This window comes from Apteryx rowi, unplaced genomic scaffold, assembly GCF_003343035.1.
Source record: "Apteryx rowi isolate R43461 unplaced genomic scaffold, aptRow1 scaffold_415, whole genome shotgun sequence".
Classification (NCBI taxonomy): domain Eukaryota; kingdom Metazoa; phylum Chordata; class Aves; order Apterygiformes; family Apterygidae; genus Apteryx; species Apteryx rowi.
Window position 1 is genome coordinate 192,788 of NW_020450650.1, and position 22,429 is coordinate 215,216.

The 22,429-nt window shown below is 41.8% G+C and overlaps 1 protein-coding gene across 4 annotated transcripts in view; it reads left to right on the forward strand.

The window, feature by feature from the left end:
* Positions 1–22,429, forward strand: part of AKT1 (AKT serine/threonine kinase 1) — a 73,299-nt gene that overhangs the window by 22,818 nt on the left and 28,052 nt on the right. For all 4 annotated transcript variants that reach the window (XM_026075962.1, XM_026075963.1, XM_026075961.1 and 1 more), the window contains 2 exons: positions 15,057–15,185; positions 21,838–21,949. In XM_026075962.1, coding sequence (XP_025931747.1) covers positions 15,057–15,185; positions 21,838–21,949 — 241 coding nt within the window. The remainder of the gene's footprint in view (positions 1–15,056; positions 15,186–21,837; positions 21,950–22,429) is intronic.

Genomic DNA, 22,429 nt, shown 5'->3' on the forward strand with positions numbered 1-22,429 from the left:
GGGTACTTCATTTATTGCCTGCTTGTTGAAACCTGTGGCTCATGTCATCTTCCTTGTTCACCTGCTTTGGTGAAATCTATATTTAGTTGTCTCTGCCCATCCACTTGAACAAGACAAAAATAACTTCAGTGTAATCCAGCCTCTCTGTCCTTTCCTCTCCACCCCTTCCCTCCCCTCTCCTTTCCTGCTGCTGGGCTTAGGGCATTCAGCTGTTTGGGAAGTGGTGGCGGGGGGTTGTTTTGTTTCCTTTTTTTTACGAGAAGGGAGTGGAGGGTGAGAGAAAACATTTATACCCTGCAATAAAATTGTTGTGAAGAGTATGCAAACTCTCAGAAACACTTCCTCCTCTATTATAACATTTGCTGAGAGGTCAGAGTGTGTGCAGAGTGTGTGGAGGGAGGTGGAGCGGCGAGGTTGGGAAATGCCTTGCATGTGGCATACATCTGTCTGACAAAAAGCCAACCGTGCCAGGGGATTAATGGACAAACAAATAGTGTTTCGGTTCTGAACTCGGAGGTTGAACCTAAAGTTTGCACAGGAGCAAATCTTCAGATAAGTTTCCGATGGACCTTGACTCCTGTTGTGCAAGTGCTGTGTAGTATTTAGCAGAGAGGAGAATGTTCCTGTAAATCCCTGCGCAGGAGGGAGCCTACACATAGTCTGGGCTTTGCACTGCTTCTCCTCTGTCCCGGCATCGCCACATCTCATCGTAATGTCTGTGACAAATTAACACTGGCCAAAATCCCCAGAAGTGTTTAAGCACCTAACCCCTTGACTTTAGTGTGAATTAAGCACCGAAGAACATTTGTTAATCTGTCTTTGGATATTGACTGTTATTTAACTGCAAATTGGATAAAGGGTGTCCACTGAATTTACCAAAATGTTTGCTGCCTGTGTTATCTGAAATATTGTTGTCTTCCACAATTACGCTGATAGTGATTTGAGGGAAACTGTATTGTTTGGTGAAACTGCTTTGAGATGCAGCCTGCCAAGTTTTTTTTGTATCTTGAGCTGAGCGTTCGGTATGTTGTTATTCCTAACAGGCACATTGTCTGGAGCTGTGGGGGGAGTGTTTGTTCCCATTAAAAAAATCAATTTTGTTTTAACTTAAGCAATTTTTAGGTTGTATTTAAAGGTAGTGGTGAGGAAGAAAGATTGAGGAGGGGGGAAAAGTCCTTAATTGTTGCCTAACAGAGAATTGAAATTGTCTTGTGGAAACTTTTCGTCCAGAATTAGTTTTTGTAGTTGCTTCTGTAGCATTAATAGAATTATTGCAGGACAGGAGGTGGTAGGAAGGTTTTTTTTTTTCTTTTTTTTCTTTTTCAGTACCGGCCACAGTTTTACGGATTGCTTTCTTCCTCCTCCTTTGCATATGGGCTGATGAAGAGCGAGCCTGGGCACCGTGACTGTGGCTCCGGGCAATGCTGGCAGAGCCATGCTGCCGTGGCTTGCAGCACCCTCGCTAACGCCGGCTTGGAAGACAGCTAGTGCGAGGATGCCAGTTGTCAGATCACGCAGTGACTTCTGTGATGTGTGTAGTTTGTTGGACAGTAAAGTGAAACCAGTAACCAAACCCAGCTTTCACTTGGGAGCCTAAATCCAGATTTGAGCCCCCAGGCTACACATTTTTAAAAGGCCTTGCTACCCTGACCTGCTGTACCGCCTCCCTTCTGTGGCGCCGGATCCGATTGCGCTGGCTCCTGTGCTCCATGCTGCTTTCAAATCGAAGATCACTTTAATTTTAGGAATGTTAATGCCTTACTTCGTAAACACAAATATGCATTTTGATCGTTCAAAAAGGAGTGGGCCCTGCATTGGGGAAGCGCACTTCTTGTGCTTCAAGGCATAGTGTAATCCTTTTAGTAGTTTGGATTGCCAAGATTATACTGGGCAAGCCAGGATGCCTCACAGACATCTGCTTTTCTGTCTATTGAGTCAAGTCAATATCCTCAAAACTGTAATTTTCACTGTAATGATGGATTACACTTGTCACAGTTTATAGAATTTTGTCCTGTGTGCTTTATAAAAGAAAACAGATTCTAATGCTTATTATTTCTGAAGTCAAATACGTCTGAACTAAAGCTCAGTGTATGCAAGACAAACTACGCTTTAATTTTACAATTGTCTGATGGGACTTTGCGATTTATTTGTTGTTACTTCCTTAATGATGTTGCAGTCAGAGGCACTGTTTTGCTAAATGTTGTGTAAAAAGTAAATTGTAGCACAGCAGATGTTGGTATTTGGATGGATGTCGGTGCAATGGGGGGACAGCAACAGTCATCTCTGTCAGCTGTCTTCAGACTCCACAGGCCTGCTGTGTGGTTACTTTGGTGTGTAAAAACAGCTCGTTTTGCAACTGGGAAGTTTGGCATTACATTTGGCACCGAGCCATTTCACTGGGTTAACACAAGTGTTTATCCAGCAATTTTCTTAAAATTGGTAACTCAGAAAATGTTTATTAAACTTCAGTACAAAGGAAGGGGGAAATGTAGCTGAATCTCTTCTTTTTTAAAAGAAACTAACATTTGTAATGCTGTAGTCTTTTTTTTTTAATTATTTTTATTTCCTCCCCCTCCTCTTTTTTTTTGGCTGCTGTTTTATCATAAATCTTTTGGCAACTTATTGTTTATAATTTCCTTTCTAAAGATTGAAAAGGGGAAGCATACCTTTTAAGGTATATACAGAGTGCCATAACTACCCTTCTATTCATTCTGTGTTTTGTCTTGAATTGGGTGCAAAGAACTGAGGGCTGCAAATGTAGCTATTTAATTACCCTCCCTTTTGTAAAAATTCCAGCTAAAGCACAGAACTTGAGGCCTGATCTGCAGAGTAGCTGATTTTGTATGATAAATTACTGTAGATTTTACCTTTTGGCTAAGTACAAGAGTCCCTGCAGGCTGTCAAGAATTTTTCATAAGACTCCTGTCAATATTGGACATATTTCTTTATGGAAATAGCAATTTGGATTGCCTTTTTAATAAGGAGGGGCAGTGGAGAGAGGTAGTTTTGCAAAGCAACAGCAGTTTTAATAAGATTTTATACCTTAAACTGGGAATCTTTTGATTTAAGTTTCATTAGGAAACTTCATCATATTGAAGACATTTAGTTTGGATTAATCTTTGTAATCCATTTTAATCTTTTATTGCCCCTGTGATTAAATAGCTAAATGTCTTCATTGTTTGAAAAAGCTCCTGTTTCTCCTGGAAAAGGGAAGATGATTAAACAAGGAGGAAAAGTATGTAAAGAAGTGTAGTTTCAAGCTCCTGATAGTGACCCAGAAGTGGACTGTGTGCTCAGTTGATTGTTTAGTTGAACTGCAGTTTTATTACCAAGTAGAATATCAGTACCTTAATTTTCATGCAAGTCCTTTGTTCTATTAAAAAAAAAGGGGGGGGGGCAAAAGAGGGAAGTGTTCAGTGTTACCTGTACCCTCCAATTTCTGTGCCTAAGTGTGGCTTAACTGGGAAAACTGTAATTTGTAAGAAGGTCTGCCCACTACAAAAACTAACTTAGGGTGCTGCAGATGAATGAAAATTGCAGATTAGCTCCTATAAGGGTGCAGYGACTGCTTTTCGGGAAAACTTTTTTTTTTGTCTCTTGGTTTGGTCCTGAAACTGTAATCCTGATCCGAAAATGGTGCCTCCTTGCAGTAAGGAGGGGGAGGGGGAAATAAGTGCAATAAAGCATTAATTTGGCAGTAATCTAAACTTACAGCTCCCCCAAACGAGAGGGCAGGCTGAGGCTTCAGGGCCAACCTGCCCGCTGGAAGCTTTCACGGCGAGCGCTGGCTCTGCTTGTGCTCGCCTGGGCTGGGGTTAGGTCACAACAATGCTGTGTGCTCACACACAGGCTGCGCGCGCTTTTTTTGAACTTGTGTTTGTGTTCAAAGGATATAGCTTTGCTATTAAAAATTGTTTTAGTCAGATTTGGCCACGTTCCAAGGACAAGGTCCTGAATGTGGAGTGATACCGTCCCCCTCGGCGGGGCAAACCCAGCCCTTCCAGGTGCCCCCGTTGCAAGGGCGGCAGGCGCAGCCGGCATCGCGGGGCGCGCGGGCCCCTCCTGGCCACGCTGCTGCTCCAGCACCCAGCGCCACCCTCTCCCGAGCAGCAGAGACCCGGCTCCAGGGATGGCCCCAGCTCGTCCTTTTGTCGGCAGCATCCTCTCCGGCGCAGCGGGTTGCAGCCGGAGTTGCCGTAGCAGGATGGTTGAGGCTGATCCGTGCCACGCTTCCCCCTCGCACTTTCCGCCTGTCCCCCCCTGCCACTCCCCCCCTCCTTGCTGGCAGCAGCAGGATTTTCAGGGTGGCCTTTCTTGGCTCGGACCCTTGTGGCAGCAGAGAAACCCCTGGCAGCTGCTGGGTGAGATGATAGTATCAGATCAGGGACTAGTGGAAAAAAATGCTGCATCCGGAGCGCACGCTAAGCAGTGAACTGCAAAGTGGGGTTTGCATGGGGGGTTTTCTGTACGTGTGCATGCTTCTCCCTTTGCCCAAGTCCCTGAGGCACGAACGCTGCCCTGGATGACCTTCTTCAGGAACGTTACCCCAGGTGACCTTCAGTTTTTAGGAAAAAAGGTGGGGGAGGGAGGGAGAAGAGGCAGCTCACATGAGTTTTGAGCTTTATTTAGGGCTGTCTGGTATTCTCACACTTAAAGTAGGGGTATCAAACTCCTCTGGACAGCTGGTATAATTATTACAAGTTCTCCTACCAACTTGAACGGTGGCTATAACCTTGCTAGGCTAGGGATGAGCATCAGTGTTTGTTTTGCTTCTGGTTTTTGGGGGCATGTTACAATTCTTACAAAGAACGGGCAGAGGAGCTAGAGGGACTGGACTCTGGCGAGGGAAGGGGCTCTTTGGGCTGAGGCCGGTGGCAGAGGGACCCATGTGGCGAGGAGCAGCCCCGTGTGGCGCACTGCACTTGGAAAATCAGGTGCTAATGAAAGGTGGGGCCGATGCCGCAGTCTTTGACCTCTGAAAATCCTATGGGGCATGTGCCAGGCCTGATACCCACTGAAACTGGTGAGCTTAGGGGTGCCTGGCGGTGGGGATGATGAATGTTTGTATTTCCCCTGGGAATATGAGCAGTGTTAAGAGGAGCCTGGCGTTTTTGCCATGTATTTCCAAAAGAACAGGATAGGACACTGCAGTCTGGAAAGTGTAATTCTCAYGCCCATCTTCCTGCACCTGTCTGCTTTTTGCTTCTGTGTGTATACCTTTTATTCTTGATGCTTTTATTTAATAAAAAGTGGCTTTAACATACGAAGATGCTGTTGTATCATGAAAATTAATTCATGATAACAGTATCAAGATAGGTGGGTCTTTATTCAGCTGCATCAGGTATTTTTCATTTYTCCTTGTGTAAGAAACAAGCTCTCATGAGACTAAATGGGATGCAGCTCTCCTGGAGCTTGAAGCTGTTAGGGAGAAGTATGATGATCCTGTCTATTWGCCATCTATTAGAATAGATGACTTTGGGGTTAAAAACATGCTTGTATTATGTGTATGTACTACTAAAAACATGTTGTTTCTATATTACAGGACTAAATTCTAGTACCATTGTAATCCAGTAGGAATTTTGCTGTTTGGTAATAATGCTCAATATTTTTGCTGTATATTGTAAATTAATTTTAATAGTGTTTAAGGTGGGTACACGTGTCTGCCTTAGCCTGCAACCCTGATGCAGCATCAGTGTGGATTCTCCTCTGCTGTACAGTGACAACACACCTCAGTCCCAGCTGCAAAATGGGCCTCACAGATACTTTATGTCCTTTCGTTCCTTGATTTCTTTCATCAATTTGATGACAAGGCTGTGAAGTGGTGGTGAGGATTGTTAAAAATACACGTTATTCAAGTGGAACACTTAAAAAAAAAAAAGTGAAATGTATCATTTTCTGTGCCAGTACCTTCTGGCACTGAATGCAGCTGTACTGAGTTTGGAGGTGCCCTGGAGCGACTCCTCTGTTCCCCGGTGCTGCTGGGCAGGTCGTCTTTTCTGGAAAGTGCTTGTAACTCTCCACTGATGGCCATTAAATGGCTAAAGTTAATTGAAACTGGACTAGGGCTAACGTGGGCTCCATATGCTCTTCCAGGGTTTTGCAGACTTCCTAGTGAGCAAATGGAGAAGGGGAATCCAAATTAGCCTTGACCATGTAAACAGCTCCCCCTTTTTAATGTTGCTTCTTATTTTGTATCATGGAAATGCTTGTTAAACTTGGCTTTTGTGTGTCTTTCTATGAAATATTTAGCTTGTGACTGTTCTGTTTGTGTAAACATGTTTAAACTTCTGCATTGATTTTTTTTTTTTTCCTTCGTTCTCTGATGCACAGCATGGTCAGACAATTACTGGCAGACTTTTGTTGTAAGTGACRTGAAAGAACTCTCTGTATTTATGGTGAAAATTATTACTCGAGCCTAGAAGCTAGAGAATAACAATCCGATGTGTTAATTTCTTACCCTCCATAATTTGCTTATTTATATAAGTCCATGCCTTGCAGTCTAGTTTTAACAAATACAACTTGTTTTCTGTTTAAAACTGTCCATGAAGTTTGTCTACATCATCCATTTTAGGCAAGCTATTGTTTCCAATAAATCTCTTCTAATACCCTTTAGGTTTTTTTTCACCATTTCTTTACTATTCCCCAAGGTTTGGATTTGCTTTGTGAGTGACACAATGATCTAGCAATGCGAGCCTAGGCGAGCGAGCCGGGGACTTGTGTGTCCTCGCCGTGGCGGTTTTGTGTGGCTGCATCCTTCCTCTTGCCTCCTCAGCCTCGCTTTCCCATGCGCGCACACCTTGGAGTTAACAAATCACCTCGCTCAGCTTCGCTGACTTTGAGAGGCTAATGGTGAGCCTCTGTGCAGCAGTCTCCAGGTTTAATGTTCACAAAGCAAATAAATGCATCGTAAAATCACTCTTGCCCGAGTCTTGGCTCTCCTAATCCTTTTTTAATGGGGCAGAGTGGGGGAAGGGACCCAGAATCAATTTTTGTTCAATTAACGGTGCTTTTCTTGAACATCCTCCATGTGTTATGTGTAGGCGGTCTTAGGAATGCAAGCTAAAATCATACTTTTTGAGTTTTTGTTTAATTTATGGAAAAGGCTTTGGTTTTTGTGTGTTTCTTTGTGCTTTGTCACCTCTTTTGCTGTCTGTCGGTCTCTAGACAGGATTTTGCTGAAGAACAAAACTGGATATGCCATGTTCRAATAAGGAATGTGTCCAAATAAGTGCAAGAGTCACTGCTAAAGATGCTTCTGCCTGTATCTTATTCTAAGGGGTAAAATAATTAAATCAGCTTTTGGATGATGTCTGGAAAAGCCCTTTCTTGTTCAAATATACCAGGGTGTGGTGGGATTTTTTTTTTTAAACTTTATATTTTTATTAGAGATCATAAAGTCTTTTGGAGGACTACATCACACCCTTCATATAAATATATCCAGTGTAGTTAAGAGCCTAATTTGCAAAAATAGTGATTGTATTAACTTCAGATTAAGCTCAAGGAAGAGCTGTAGGTACCCCCTTCCTCTAAGGGGAGACATTTAAAAAGTCGAGGAGGCTTATTAGCTTAAGTGCCTTGTTAGCTGCTTGTGCTATTTTCCATCATAGTGTCAAGGTAAAAATTACTTGGGGAGCAATAATTGTTCCAAACGTGTTTAATTCAGCTTAGTGCCTCTGACGTATCTTCTGTCATTTTTATTTATTTGTATCAATGAGGGAGAGTTGGGCACCTGCCAGCAGCAGAGGAATACGTTGATAGCATTTTCTGTTAGTTACTGGAATGTTTTATTTCGTTAAAATGCTGTACCTGCTTGTAAGCCTGCCAGAGAAAAGATTTCTCAAATTGTGTTGGGCACCTTGTGGTAGTTTTAAGTCCTTTTGCTCCCACCATGAGGTAATGGAGATGAAGTTCACTCCGAGGTTGTTTTCAGCATAGCTTAAGAAATCACTTTACACTTTCCTGTAACTTATGTAGCTATCCTTAAAACTGCTGTTTTTAATGAAACTTCATTTGCATCTTCTCCCACTGGAGACAGCTGTAGGTTAGGACTAGCCTGACTAAGCTGTGCCAAAGGTAGGAGTAAGGAGTTTTTTATATGCTGATTAATTCTCTTTCACTCCTTTGGGAATATCTGATATTGCTTAAATTGATTGCTCTAAGCAATATGGCAACATTTTTGACCTTCTAAACTGAGATTCAGCAAAAAAAAAATGGGGGCGGGGAGGAGAAAAACCTCCATCTCTGAGTTTTACATAACCATGCAGCTGAAATACAGTGATAGGAAATAGAGGTGTCATCTTCTGTAGTGGTATATTGGCTGGTGATCTCAACACCTTTGAAAGGGATGAAATCAGGGACCCATGGTAGTTGTCCATCCCCTGCATAGAAAAGGTTTTAGGTGAGAATCAGTTTCTCCATAATCTGACTTTTGATCTCTCATGTGATTTGTGAATCAGAGCATCCGTTTCTTGCCTTCGTTAAGGATTTTACATCTGTGCTGTTGCCTAGCTAAAGACAGAAGTAGCTTCCGATACCTTTACTTTTATACAAAATGCCTCTCTAGTTTTGTGGGAAGCGGTAAGTCAACGTTATTTGTTGTTTTTGGAAGTTAATTTACAGATGTGTGGTGCCAGGTGACCGTAAGCGGCAGCTTGCTTGCTTTGCAGGAGCTCCTGTTTGGGTACAGCGTGAGGATCTTTCTTTGTGGCTCTGTACATGAGAGCGTTTAATCATTCCCCTTTGCCCCACCTCCAGCTTCCCTCTTCCTCCCCTCCCTCCCCAAATTCCCTGAAGATATGATAATTGAGCAGGTGCCGTATATCGTAGCTTTGTGCGAGCGTGAGAAACGGCAGTCGGTTGAGAATAGCCGGAGCCGCGCTCGAGGAGGAGGCATTTCTTCTTAACCTGTTGGCAGCAACGTCAATCATTGTCACGCAGGCCGCCGTGGGCCTTTAGATGCGACGTACCACTCTCCAGCTGCACGGAAAGCGAGCGAGAATAAAGCCGGCGACGGATTTGCCGGGCGCTGAATTAGCTCGCTGTGACAGCGGGGTCCATATATGGGCCGTGAAAGGCGCCGAGGCGGGCGAAGGCGCCGCGCGCCGGGCCGGGGCAGACGGGCTGCTGACTCAGGCTTGACCTCCCCGTTGGGGAGCCCCCCGGGCCGCGGTGGGAGCCGCCTCATTGAGATGCAGGGCACGGGCGGCCTGGCCGCAGCTGTACGCTGGCGGCGCGGGCTGCGAGCACATCCAGAGCCGCGCCGAAAGCACAATCAAAGAGCTGGCCCCCTTCTGTACTCCGCTGAATAGACAGGCAAACCAGAGGTCCTCCTCTCCCAGCCAGCGTGTTGGGAAAGGCATTAGCATACTCTTTTCTTTTTCCTTTCCCCAAGCTACCTACAACCCGGCACTTGTTTTAAATATCTTGTTTTGACGGTGTGTTAAGGGAAGAGAAGGGTGCTGCACCAACCCCGTAGGTGTCTGTGCAGCTACTAGAAAAAATATTTGAACTCGGATTTTTTTTCATTTGAATCGTCCTGGACTCCTTTAATTGTTTAGTACCTAGTATTTATGATATGGGATTAGCTCACTGTTTGGAAACAGCTTATTTCTGAGAGGTTTAGAAATGCAAAGACGACTTTCAAACCCTGCTTCTTTTTTTTTTCAAATCTGTCTTGGTTTCGGCTGATTTTTAAGTGAGCAGACAGTTACAATATTTACTTGAGCAGCAGAAACTAACTGTAAATCCACGTTCCGTTCTCCAGGCAGGCCAACGCGCGTGAGATGGCAGCTTCGAAAAGCTTCGCGTCTTTAAGGAAGCTGGCATCTGTTTTGCTGAAACCTTATTAGGCAGACAGGACGCAGACCACTTTTTGCTGCCGTTGAAGTTTGAGAAATGAGTCACGCTGCCTTTGACCAGGGGAACGTTTGCCCTGCAGTCGGCATCACATTCAGGTTTTGCTTGGGTGGTGAAATGCTGTACCTTCAAGGAATGCAGCGTGTTTTCCAAGCGCATGGGCACGCAACTGAAAAGCTCTAATATTTGGAGCGTTAACTTCAGTTGTCATTAACGGTGCTACTTTTGATGCTCAAAGCTGAAAGCATACTACTTTATTTGTCCATAGATTTGTGGTAGCCACTTGAACACACATAATATAACCGAGACCTTGTTTTCACTCGGTGCTCCTGGGCTTGTCCTAGTTGCTTTGGGGCATAAGAAAGTTAATAGTTGGACCAGATCTTTTGTAGAGGGTCAGGGATATCATTGGATGCTTGCTTGGTTAACCTAATTTTTTTTTTTTTTTTTTTTTAAACTATTGGTATGTATGAGTTGATTAAAAAAATAAGCAAAGGCTTCTTAAATATAGTCTGTTCTGAATTAAAGGGTGTGGTGTTGGCTCTGAATGAGCTTGATGCAGCAACAAGCATGCAGCAGTTGGTAAATAAAGATGGATTTTCTTTTGTTCTGCTGGTGCTTGCTGCTCATTATTCTCCACTTACCCCGTGAGCTTCCCAGGGAGTGGCAGCTGTTTCTGATGTTAGACACTCTATCAGTGGTAGACAGCTCCAGATTCGGTGAGACACTGTTGTGGAGAGGAGAGGAAAATAACCTAACCCTGCACTATTGTAAATCCTCGGTAGAATTAACTTTTCATGAACCAAAAGAGTTTTGTGTTTAACTTTCAGAAATATTCAGATGTAAGCGTGCTTTGCAGCACATCTTATTGTGGAAAGCTTTTTTGGCATGAGATGGGTTTACATTCGAAGTGTGTATTAAGTATTGTAATGTGCAGTGTGGGGGCAGATACAAGGCAATAAAGGGAAATCAGTCTATAATAATCACGTACATTTGCAGATATGTACAGTTTGGGAGTTTTTGCAATTTGAAGATTTTTTTTGAGTAAACAGAATGGTACATAAAGATTTTAAATAATAAAGCTAGCAAGTTCAGAGGAGTCTATTTGATGCTAGGGTTTTATACGTAGGATTTATAACCCATGCTCTTGCTTTTTTGTCTCTGCAGTGTTAGCATTCTGTTACTGAAAACAAAGAAAGCTCTGCCAGGGCATTACACAAGCAATGAATCACAGAGGAAAAAATGTTTTGCTTTGTAAATTGTTCAGTTTTCCATGGTGCATCATCATTATTATTATTATTTTTTTTTTTTACTGTTGTCTAATAGAATCACCACACATGCTTGCACTTACTGTATTTCATGAATTTCTTGTAGTGAGACTACCTAACTAATGTTATCGATGACTCCAGCTAACTTGCTTATGAGTCTTAAAAACAATACCACAACAAGAACAAAAACCAGGGCAAAAGTCAAAACAGCTGTCATGCCTGAAGAGTGACCTGAGCTTRCCGAGGAAGGAAAAGGTGTTATAATGTTTTTCAATCAACTTTGTCCCAGCAGTTCCACGCAGTTAGTTTTGTCGATGTTGACAAATTTGTTTTCTGCCCAAAATACTCAGATTTGCTATCATGATCAGTCTGGTACTCCTTGCGGGTTGTAGAAAGCTTATGGTGTTGTAGCAGTTGATAGTGCCAATCATGAGAATATGCACTTTGTACATTTTCCCCATGACTCTATTGGCAAATCTTTCAGGACTTCTGTAGAGGAATGCTAGTTTGCTTAGGCTTGAATATAAAGATACGCTTACAGATTATCTGATCGGGCAGTCACAGACAAGGCAGTGGCATGCCAGTTTGCTGCAAGATTTAGAAGTGTAACCTCAGTGTGTTATATAATAAATTTATACCATAGATGCTATGGTGTGCCTTATACTGCTGCAGGCCATCAAGTCGTGGGTGCTGATGTCCTTTGTAAGAGCAATAATCAATAATATTTAGATTTACCATTTTTCAGGATTCATTAAGCTCCAGACATGTGGAAGAAGTAGTTTAAAACTTCATTACTAACTTGCAATTTAACAGGGTGGATCAGGAACCAGAACCTGCTAAAGTGATGAACAGGTAAAGGTCCAAGTAAAATGATCCATGTAAAATGTCTGACAGTAATGAAATCATATGTGTGTGTGTGTATATATATTTTTTAATATGTAGAAAGAGTGAATGGTAAATGATGGCAAGTGTGGAGGAGGATGCCATAGATATGGAATACACCATTTTGAAGACTATGTGATTAATCTTATTAGATGTTGTATATGTAACAACCATACATCAGTGGAATAAAGCTGTAAGAAAATGAGAGCCAAACATAAGCATCTAATAAAATATAAAATAGGCTAAGGGAGAGGAAGAGTCTCTTGTGACAGTTCAATGTAATTTTGTGTAAAATCATGCATGCTTCACTGAAAACAATAATCACRTAGTAATTTCAGATTGTGTTTAAAAAAAAAAAGTCTCCTCTCTAAATACCATTTGGGAAGACTTGTAGCATAGATAAGGGAGTAAGGAAAACCTGAAACTGCAGCTGCCTACCTTGCCCATCTTCAGGTTTTTTCTGTTTTTTTTTCCTTCCAATCCAATCTGGCTTTAGTCATAAATGCAGGTACAAGGAGGAGTGTAAGGTGTTTCTAGCTCCTCTGTGACACAGGGTGAGTTAATTTCACACTGTTTGTGAGATAAGGTAGTTTGTTCACCCTCTGAAGGTGTTTTCAGGCTATGCTGGTATAGATTAGCTGTTGCCACGTTTCTTTTATGAAAGAGAAGAAAAGTGCCAGTGTATTAGGTATGTAACACGTGCGATCCAAAATCACGACATCCAGACAGCTGCCTGCCTTGGTCTGTGTGCCTGGCAAACCGCTCCAGTAAGAGCRAGACGGAGTCCGCTAGGTAATTTCTTATCCCTGTAGTTACAGCTGTGGTGTAATGAGATTGGAATAATCTCACTGGTCTGGCAACTTAAATGCGAAAGGCTTCGTAATCTGCTACTGAGCCCAGAAAGTTATCAGCTTTTAATTAAGGTCAGCATTAAAAAGAAGAAAGACAACCAGTCCTTCTCGATTTACTGCCTTGTCTATGAAAGTTAAGTCATGACAGCTCTGGTGAGTTCTTCTGAAATCCTGAAAGCGTTTGTCATTTTTGTAAACCTCTCGCAGGTTAGTGCGACACTTGACCTGCAACTGGGGTAGACTTGGTTAAAACAAAAACCGTGCAATTTGTGCACGTTCCTTTTCTTTTCATCTTTCTTTTCCTGTGTAGTAATGCTTTGCTGCTCTATCAGTGCAAATAGGTGTTTTCTGCRTACATGGCTGCTATTTCAAGTACACCAGTCCAGCCTTTATGTGACTCTCCCCTCCGTTCCCCTTACTCTTAGTTTCTTGCTTTAGAATAAAAAGTTAAAAGCCCAGCAAGGGCTAAACGGAGGAAAGCGATAGTTAAGGGGGTGTGCGGGCACACGGACGTGTGGAGCAGATGTCGGGGTTGTGTGGATTTCTGTTTCTGTGAGAGAGAAGGACGAGTCCGAACAGAGGGCAGAAACCGCCCGGCTGGTGCGCGAAGCRGGTTGGAGCCGCGCCGCAGCAGGAGAGGAGCTCTGTGGGCAGAGGCGCGAGGCGCAGCAGCTGCAGGGGAGTTGCTGGGACAGGGGCCATGTCGCCAGCAGAGAAATCGCCCCCGGAGGAAAGCGGAGCAGCGGGAGAGCGGGTGCGTGGGGCCCCCGGAGAACRGAGGCAGTGCCAGAAGGCTGCCTTAGCCCGTAAATCGCGGGAGTCTTTTCTTCTCGCTGCTCTTGCCTGTCATTGAAGAGCCTGCCACCAGCCTGAGCTACCACGGGTGCTGGGAGCCAGACCCTTCAGCRGTGTGCTCGGGCGGGTGTTGGGGCCTGCCCTTTCCGTACGGAGCTGAAGGGAGCGTGGTTTCTAGGCTGGCTCTCGCCTGCTCCCTYGTCCTCTCCCTGATGACAATCAAACAAGAAAAGCAAACATGAAACCCTGTCAGAGGGTGTAGCTCCTGCCCAGCTCTGGGTGCTTTGTAGAGACCTCTTCACCATCTTATTTCTTTGTTATAATTTTTTAATCGGTTGTTGGTGAGTAGGAGCAAAGCTCTGCGAAGCGAGGTTGATACCTTAACTCGAGCAGCCCCCCGGCCACGGCTTTGGKGATGCAGCACAACAGAAGTGTTACTTTTGGTAGGACCTAGAGGCCCAACTTTACATYGGGTGAAGCTAACTGAGGTTCTAGAGAGACTGGCTAAAAAGGTGATAACATGGGTGAAGAGCAAGGGGGAAACTGAGGCACACCAACCTGTGCAGTCACCCGGAAAAGCCCCAGGCTGGACCCCTATCTTCTGTCCCTGATGAGTAAATCCAGTAAAGAACTGAGGTTTTGATCTACTCTCTTTATTCTACTGCTGGAGATTTTGAAGTGGCTGTAATCTAGTTATGTGACTGTGTTATCTGCACAGAATTACTCAGATGAGCAGTAGCATGGTGTGATCAAGGGATGTTTTCCTCAAAAAGAAAGGTATTTTTCAGAATAGATGGTTGGTTTAATCTTTCTGGTGGCTCTACATCATCCAGTATTTTCCCCTTCGTATTGTGATATATCATCTCATGTTTCATGCTTGAGATGATGTGAGAGGAGTGAGTGATGTTATGTAACTTAAGCAGAGAATTATCTTTTTATGTTCTAAAAGTGACTGTTGGTTTGATAAAGCAGTTGACTAATTAGTAAATTACCCATTGTTGTTTAAAATACTTGCGCTGCAAAATGTAAATGAAAAAAATTTCTCCACTTGTCAGTATGAAAAACGACAATAGCAAAAATAATACATAGGACATCTGCTCTGATTTTTTTTAAAATTTAAAATGCATTTAAGGCAGATGTTGCAGAATTGGAATGGAAATAGGAGTAGATAGAAAAAACATAGCTGTTTACCTTTTATGAAGTCCCATTTTTATGCTTAATATCACTAGCAATATCTGACTGTGTCTGTAATTTTTCTATTGTTTGTATCAGAATGGACTGAAAGTCCTTAAAACTGCTGCAAGTCAGAATGACACATAATTTCAATATTTAAGAGTCCTTATTGGCAAGTCTGTGTTTTGGGRTGTTTTCTGATGATCCCCTTTGCCTGTTCTTTTTTTTCCAGGAGAGTAYATAAAGACATGGAGGCCGCGGTATTTTCTTTTAAAGAACGATGGCACATTCATTGGCTACAAGGAACGACCACAGGATGTTGACCAACGGGAATCACCTTTAAATAACTTCTCGGTAGCTCGTAAGTGTTTTTATGTGCTCCCTCATCCGGTTTGGGGCTTGATGTCTTCTTGTAATTGTAGCACTGGTAAGCAGCATCAGTAGCATTCAAATCTGTCCAAAACAGGCAATGTATCTAAAAGCTAATATCTTTTTATTTGAGATGATTTAAAAAAACCCAAAAAACTGTTTCGGTAATGAATGTGATCAGTAGGTTTGATGTATGGATACTCAATCCATGTCTGTTTTTTTGCAGTTTGCTGTTGATTTACTGCTTCTGGTTATAGAACAAAATGGGTTTATTAATATTTTGTATGTCTGTTATTCAGCAAGTTGCTTTAAAGTGAAAATTGACCCAAGTACATGTCTCAGTACTTGGCAGGTAGATACAGCCTAAGTGTTTCAGCCTCTGTTCTGCCATCAGGTCTGGATTCAAGTGGCATTAATATAAATCCAAGTCATTTGTTTGTTATAAGAGAACATGGATTGAGCACTGGATTTAATGAAACACACTTGGTTTTTCTTAATTTTGAAAAAAAAAAAAACCATTTTTCTCCTTTTAGAGCCAACAAAGGGTTTGGAAGTAATAAAATCTCCTAACTCTACACTCTGTCCTATGCAGACATTTCCGACTTTGCTCAGGTGCCACAGCACAGCATGTGATAGAAGAACCTGAAGAGAATTTCCTTTTCTTGCTCATGTTTTTAACCTTTCCCTGTGTACTTCCAGCTTTTTTTTCTCCTGTTTTTAATCTTTCCTGTCTCATGATCGGCCTGTGTCTTGTCCCACCACTTAACAGGTGCCACAGTGATCTATTTTTATTAACAACGATCTGTTCTGTGTTCCTGATGACTAGTGGAAGGGAAGTACTGCAGTGAGAAATGTAGGGGGCTTTCCCTCTTCATGACAGGGTAGTTTGCAATATATGGGRTTCATCTTCATATTTGACCTTTTAAGAGTTATATTTTAGAACACCTTGTGCCTGAAAAAGGGCAGGGAAGCCTTAGGAATTAATGCAGATATTCATTTTTTATCTGGTAGCTTCAATACCTGCTCATCCCAGTATATACTTTTTAATCACGTTTTAATAATGACTGATGATAGGAATAAATAATGGACGTGCTGTTGCCTACTGCATCAGTACAGAATGCCAAGAGTGCTTTGGGGATTTTTATCTCATTGAACTATTTTAGAGACAAAATTGATGTAGTATGTGCACCTCAGTAATGACATGGTACTTTCCTCTTTAGATTGTTATCTTCTTATGGGTCAAGAAAGTAAAGAAAAGCAACAGAAAGCCATTAATTCACAGACTGTCTTTTAAAGCACTTGGTCTGTAGCCAGGGGCTTTTAACAAATGCACTTTTTGCAGGACGCTTTCATCCTGTTGCTGCTAACTGCATTACTTAAAGTAATTATTTACTGCAGCTTGGTGCTAAGGAATAAAAAAGGGTGTGTTGCCTTCTCTTTGTCCAGGTTGCTTTCAGAAAGCGTTAACTAAAATTGGTTTTCACAACAGGAATATGTTGCTTTTTTGGCAAATTGAGCCTGTCAGCCTTAGCATTTATATATAAACAAGTTGTTACCATGGCATCAGAGCATTGTCAAGCAAGACGAGATGCACGCCTCTACGATAAGGTGTAGCCCCTGTAAGTGGGACTGTGGAGAAGGCGGCGGGTGGGAGGATGTTCTTAGTTAGCAATGGCTCTTACCTGGCAATCCAGTGGTAGTGGCAGGTCTGGAAGGCCTTGATGATTATGGGGAAAGCCTCCTTGCTGGAAGTCACTACACTGGTTTTGGTCTCACTGAAGCGGCTGTTGCCTCACCAGGATGTAATTTTTCGTGTAGGCACTGGTGTGCAGTGCTGTTAGTGTCTGATGTGTGGTTCCCTTCTGCTTACCCTTCCCACTTGTATCATTTGGATTTCTTTTGCACCGCGACTTCCTTTTGAACCTGCTTGTGCTGTACTTTCACTTGAGTTAACTTGTTGAGTTAGCGTGAGTTAACTCGAGCATCTCTGGAGGAGCAGGCCAGGATACAGTTTTCACACTGTAGGCAAAGCCTGCAGAAGGCAGCTGCCAGCAAAAGTGGGGGTGGATTTTGCTTAAATGCTTTGTAAAAATTCATCACTTTTTTTCATGTGACCATGGAAGTCCTGACTTTTTTGTTAATTAGTGAACTAGATTTCTTTTTTTTAATGAGATGGCAGGCTGTCTCTGTCAGTCTGTTCTTTGGAAGTGGTCCCATGCTTCTGTGTAAAATCTTTACCCTCTTCTGCTGTAAAATCATGTAGGTTTTTGTCGTTGCAAGTAGAAGTGTGGTGTGTGGATTTTTTTATGACTGGGGGACTATTTTCACTTGTAGTGTCACATTCATGTTAAGTGTCTTTGCCAACTGGTGAGAGGTAGGAATACTCATTTGAGGAGAAAACAGTGAAAGAAGGTAGCATTAGCTAATGATGATTTGTCTTTTCCCTTAACAGTTAGTCTCTTCTTTATCTGAAACCAGCCTCTCCTTTCAATCTGTGATGGTTTTGATCATATGTCTGTGAAAACTTGTTTAGAGAGCTCCCGTGATGGAGAGAGGCTCAGTTTATTTTTTAATACCTAATTTCCTATTTAAAATAGCCATACATCTATGTCTGTAGCCCAACGATATGTTTAAGGAGTTTATTTTCCCCAGAAGTTACCTGTTGGTGATTTTTTTTCTTCTTTTTTTAACCTTTGAAAGACAGTGCCCAAACCTATTGAGTATCTAACTGACTTTTTTGAGTCATATTTGAGTTCATGTTCTGTTCTTCACCACTAAGATAAAAAGAATAAAAGAGCCTGTACCTAAATAGTTATTTATGCCCCAGAGACCCTGCAGATAAGTAACCAAGAGAGCTTGTGCTGTAAATCTGTTAGATAAGTAGCCTTCATACTGATTGTAATCTGAGTATCATGTGTGTCTACCTATTAGGTTATAAGCTCTTAAAACTACATAGCTGAAAAAGGTAGTATACTGTGAAAGATGACATGGAAAGAGAGTTCATCCCTGTTAGAAAGGAGGGATTATTTCTCCCACTGTCAAAAAAGAAGGTAGACTGTGGCGGTTTGGCTGTACAGCAGAAAACATAATTGCTTGGCAACATGAGTGCCGCTTTCAGGACAAGAACGTGTATCTGCGGTCCAGCATTTATCTGGGCACAGGATGGGGGGATTATAGTAGACATGTTTTCTGTATCTGCTGCTCCTGGGGGCCGCCTTAGTCTCTAAGTCCAGGCTCCCATGTCCTCGCTTGTGCCATGCTGAGATGTTTGCGGGGGGGGAATCTGTTCAGTGGTGCTGAGAGAAAAGCAGCATCTCTGTAATATTCCTGTTTGTCGTTCCAAAGTTTTATTTATACATCATTCTTCCGTCCTAACTTGCCTTTTTTTTCCCTTCCCCTTCCTTAAAGAGACCAAAGCAGGAATGGGAAAGATTCTTCCTTGACATTATTGGTTTAAAGCRTGATGTCATTATATAGGGAGCAGAGTTTGACACTTTCATCGCAAGTAATCTGCCTTTTAGCTTAAGTGCTGGGGAAACAAATATTGTGACATTTTAGAAAGTCACTGGGATAATACTAAGTGTCTTTCAAATACAAAATGGTAATTTACATTTGAATGCCTTGGTGTCTATTCCTGTTAGGAACAATTTCTCTGTCCTACTTACTTTAAAAGACCAAACGCCAGGAAAGAATCAAGAGGTTCTTTAGAGCAATTTAAATCATTTTTAACAGGCTGCTGTTTATAGTACTTACTTTGTTGCAAGTGGGGAATACTTATGTTGGCATTTTGACATGAAAGACTGTCTTCAAAGTGGGTAAGCGACCCTCAGCCCATATTTGAAACATGTTTTTATGGCAGAACCTCCACACGTGCCATGAATCAGACCTAGTATTACACAGAGTCTGTATTTGTACGTTGCTTTAGTGGTGCATGTTGCTGTACATGGTTATAAAAGCTGAGTTTGGTGCCTTCTCTAGCTTGCCAACTGAAACAGCAAATAAGAGTCCATTTTAAAAGTAAGAAAAAAAACCAAACAACCTAATGCTTCATAATTTCATTGATTAAAAATCCATGAGATTATATATAGGGAGAACTTTGTGATAGCCTCAAACTTTTTGAAACTGTGTGGCGCAGCACTTTGGTAACGCAAGTTACAAAGAAAGCCGTCTGTATTTCTTGATCTGTGCTGTTATGATTGAGCAGGGTAATTAGACAGCATATTGTTCACTAAACAAAACACTTCTATGTGACATACTTGAATTATAGTGGTTATTAACTGCCAAATCTCTATTATTCATCTTGCTGTATGCCTTAAAGATTGCTGGATCAGCAAGCTTAACAAATATCAGTGGACAGTGCTGATTTAGGGGAAAAGTGGTGGTATTTAATCGGTCCCCTTCTATGACTGGAAACACCTAGTGTGGTTTATTAGGCTGAAATTAAATAGTTAAAGTTCAGAGTTCAAGATTAGCTTAAATACCTGTACTGCTTCTTCAAAATACTTATTCTGAGAGACTAAATGTGAATCTGAAGGTTGTTTTAAGAAAGCAAACTCCTCTCAATTTGTTTTTTCATAATGTTGCACTTCTTGGTAAGTATAAGAGAAGAGCTCTGGATCTGCATGAGATTAGAAATAGTCTGATTTTCTTCTTTGAGGCTTCAGCCAGTATCAGGATCTGTTATGGCTGCRTTGGGCAGACTCATAGAGGACAGTCCCTGCCTTAATCTAAGCATGTTAGGCAGACAAAAAAAGATATAACGGTCAAGAAAAAGAACAGCAGCTAAGCTAAGGTGGCAGATCTGGGAGCAGGACTTGGATCTCTTGAGTTAAATTGCTCAGAGCCCGGCTTGCTGGGCTGTGCCAGCTCGCGCCGTTGTATTCAGCATTAATTGCCATTCTGCAAAAGATGATGGAGGTTGCTGGAGCACTGACTATGGCATGCTGAAAGCATGGCTGCATCTTTTTGTCAAAGTTCTTTAATTTCGGTGAATAAAGGAGTGCCGTTTATCACACTAAAACCTCTTCATGACTCATTAATAAACTTTTTCTTATCTAATTCCAGTGCTTTAGGAGGATGCAGTATAACCTCAGTGTGCTATTAAAGAGAAATTAGGTTTTCTTGTCATGAAAAATGCAAAATTACTCATTGAAAAGCTTATAATTCCAGTAGCAAATGAGGCATGAAATATATTGCCAAAAATACAGCACCCAAAAACGCTGGTGGTAAATATTTTATCTTGCTGCTAATTAAGAACCTGAATTTAAAACTGAGCACTCTAAATTTCCACAATAATAAAATTAACCTAACAATACTAGCTTAGCCTTAGTAATGTGTGCTGTTATTCTGGCTACATTCCGTTTTCAACTTATTTGATACTGAAAGTAGAGCATGTTTGTAGCTCTAGCAGTAAGCAGAAATTTCTCCTCGTCTTCATAATGCCTATTTACTTGTCATTTACTTGTATCTATTTACTTGGAAGTTGATTTAAACTCTGAGACTAAATAATAGCGAGCTTGTGGTTTCATTAACTGCAAGGAGAACATTTTAATGTAATAAAAAGAACATCTATTTATCTTTTATTTTTTATTTTTTTTCTCCCCAGCCACTTTGTTTCTGATTTTCCTTTAATAGGAGCTATCTAATTAGTATTAGAGTTTCCATTCAGGTAATTCTGAAAAATGTGGTGGTTTTGGCCTCTCAGTTATGATTTCACTGACTTTCTTTTGTTTTTCGGTTGTTCTGCTTTAGTATGGCTAGTGGACCCTTAATCAGGTGCCTGTTTCAGGGCCAAGTTTAAGGGGTAAATGCTCATAATATCCTGTGAAGCTTAAACTAGTAGATGTGGCTTTAAAAGTAATGCTCAACTCCCAAGAGAGAGAGAGCATTTTTATGAAGAAACTTGTATTTTTGAATGTAACCATGAGACATTCAGGCTGTGATTTCTCCGATGAAATGATCCATATTTCTGTAAAATTTGTCAGTTGTGTTTAAATACTGGCAGTGATGTAAAGTGTTGGCTGCGTGCCTGTCCAGCGTCCAACTGCTCGATGGCAGCTGTCCAGGACGCTTTGTGAACGGGGTCTTTTCTGGGGTGTGCCTCTGCAGTTTGATGTTCCCTCTAGTGTTTGAGGACTGGAAATGCTCTCCTCTAGAGGCTGATCTTTGTCAGGGCGCTGCAAAATGGTCAAATATACTCTCTGTCGACTCCTTCAAAGCCAAGGACAGGGCTTTATGTCAGTAAAATCCAAAGGAGGGGAGGTGGAGGATTGGCTTTAATTTCAGTGGATGTTATTGCCTCATTATCAGCTGACTTTGTCCATGCGCTCAGCTTGGGATGACCTTTGGAGTGGAGGACCTGTGTCTGAATGGCTTCTGTATCACCTCACATTTCTACTTACCTTTCCGGGCTGATCAGCTGGGGAGCCTTCCTGAGCAGAATTTGATTTGAGTGCTTAGATGACTATTTACCGAACTATTTATTGGTTTCATCAACATAATAAATTGTCTCAAGTCTTCTAAAGAAGTACTTACGGAGATTTCTATGGCTGATTAATTGTAACAGTTTGCTAGATAAGAATAAAGACAAATCATTATTTAAACCTGCTTATGTACCATGACTCTTTCTTCCTTGATTGTGGTAGAGTGCCAGCTGATGAAGACAGAACGACCTAAACCAAACACATTTATCATTAGATGCCTCCAGTGGACCACAGTAATTGAAAGAACATTTCATGTGGAGACTCCAGAAGAGCGGTATGTTTCATTCATATTTAATACATAAACTAGTTGAGAAAGCAGCTGCAAGTGTTCAGCATTAATAGCAAGTCCTTTCCTGAAGCTCTTATTTATCAGGTGATGGAGGTCTAGGCTGAAAAGTGACAAATAATTTGAGTGTTTTAGTTTTAGTGCCTGTTCTAATATAAAAGACACCTTATAAAGGGGGCTAGCTTTTCAGAGAGTGGGGTTTGAGTGGTATTTGGAAATGAAATGCTATTAGGTTGGGTATCCAAAAAGGACAGGTGCATCTGTGTGCTGGCAAACAGGTAGTTATTTCTGGAAACTTAGGGTTTATTTCTCATTGGAAATTTTGCGGTATGTGAAATGAAGGGTTTCTGGCCTGAGAATTCCTGGAAGGATGATCTCAAGTGAAAGAAAGATTCAGGCAAAGTTGAGTTGTATCAAAACACTGACCTTTTAATGTCTTTCTAGACACTTTTTTTTTTTTTTTTTTTT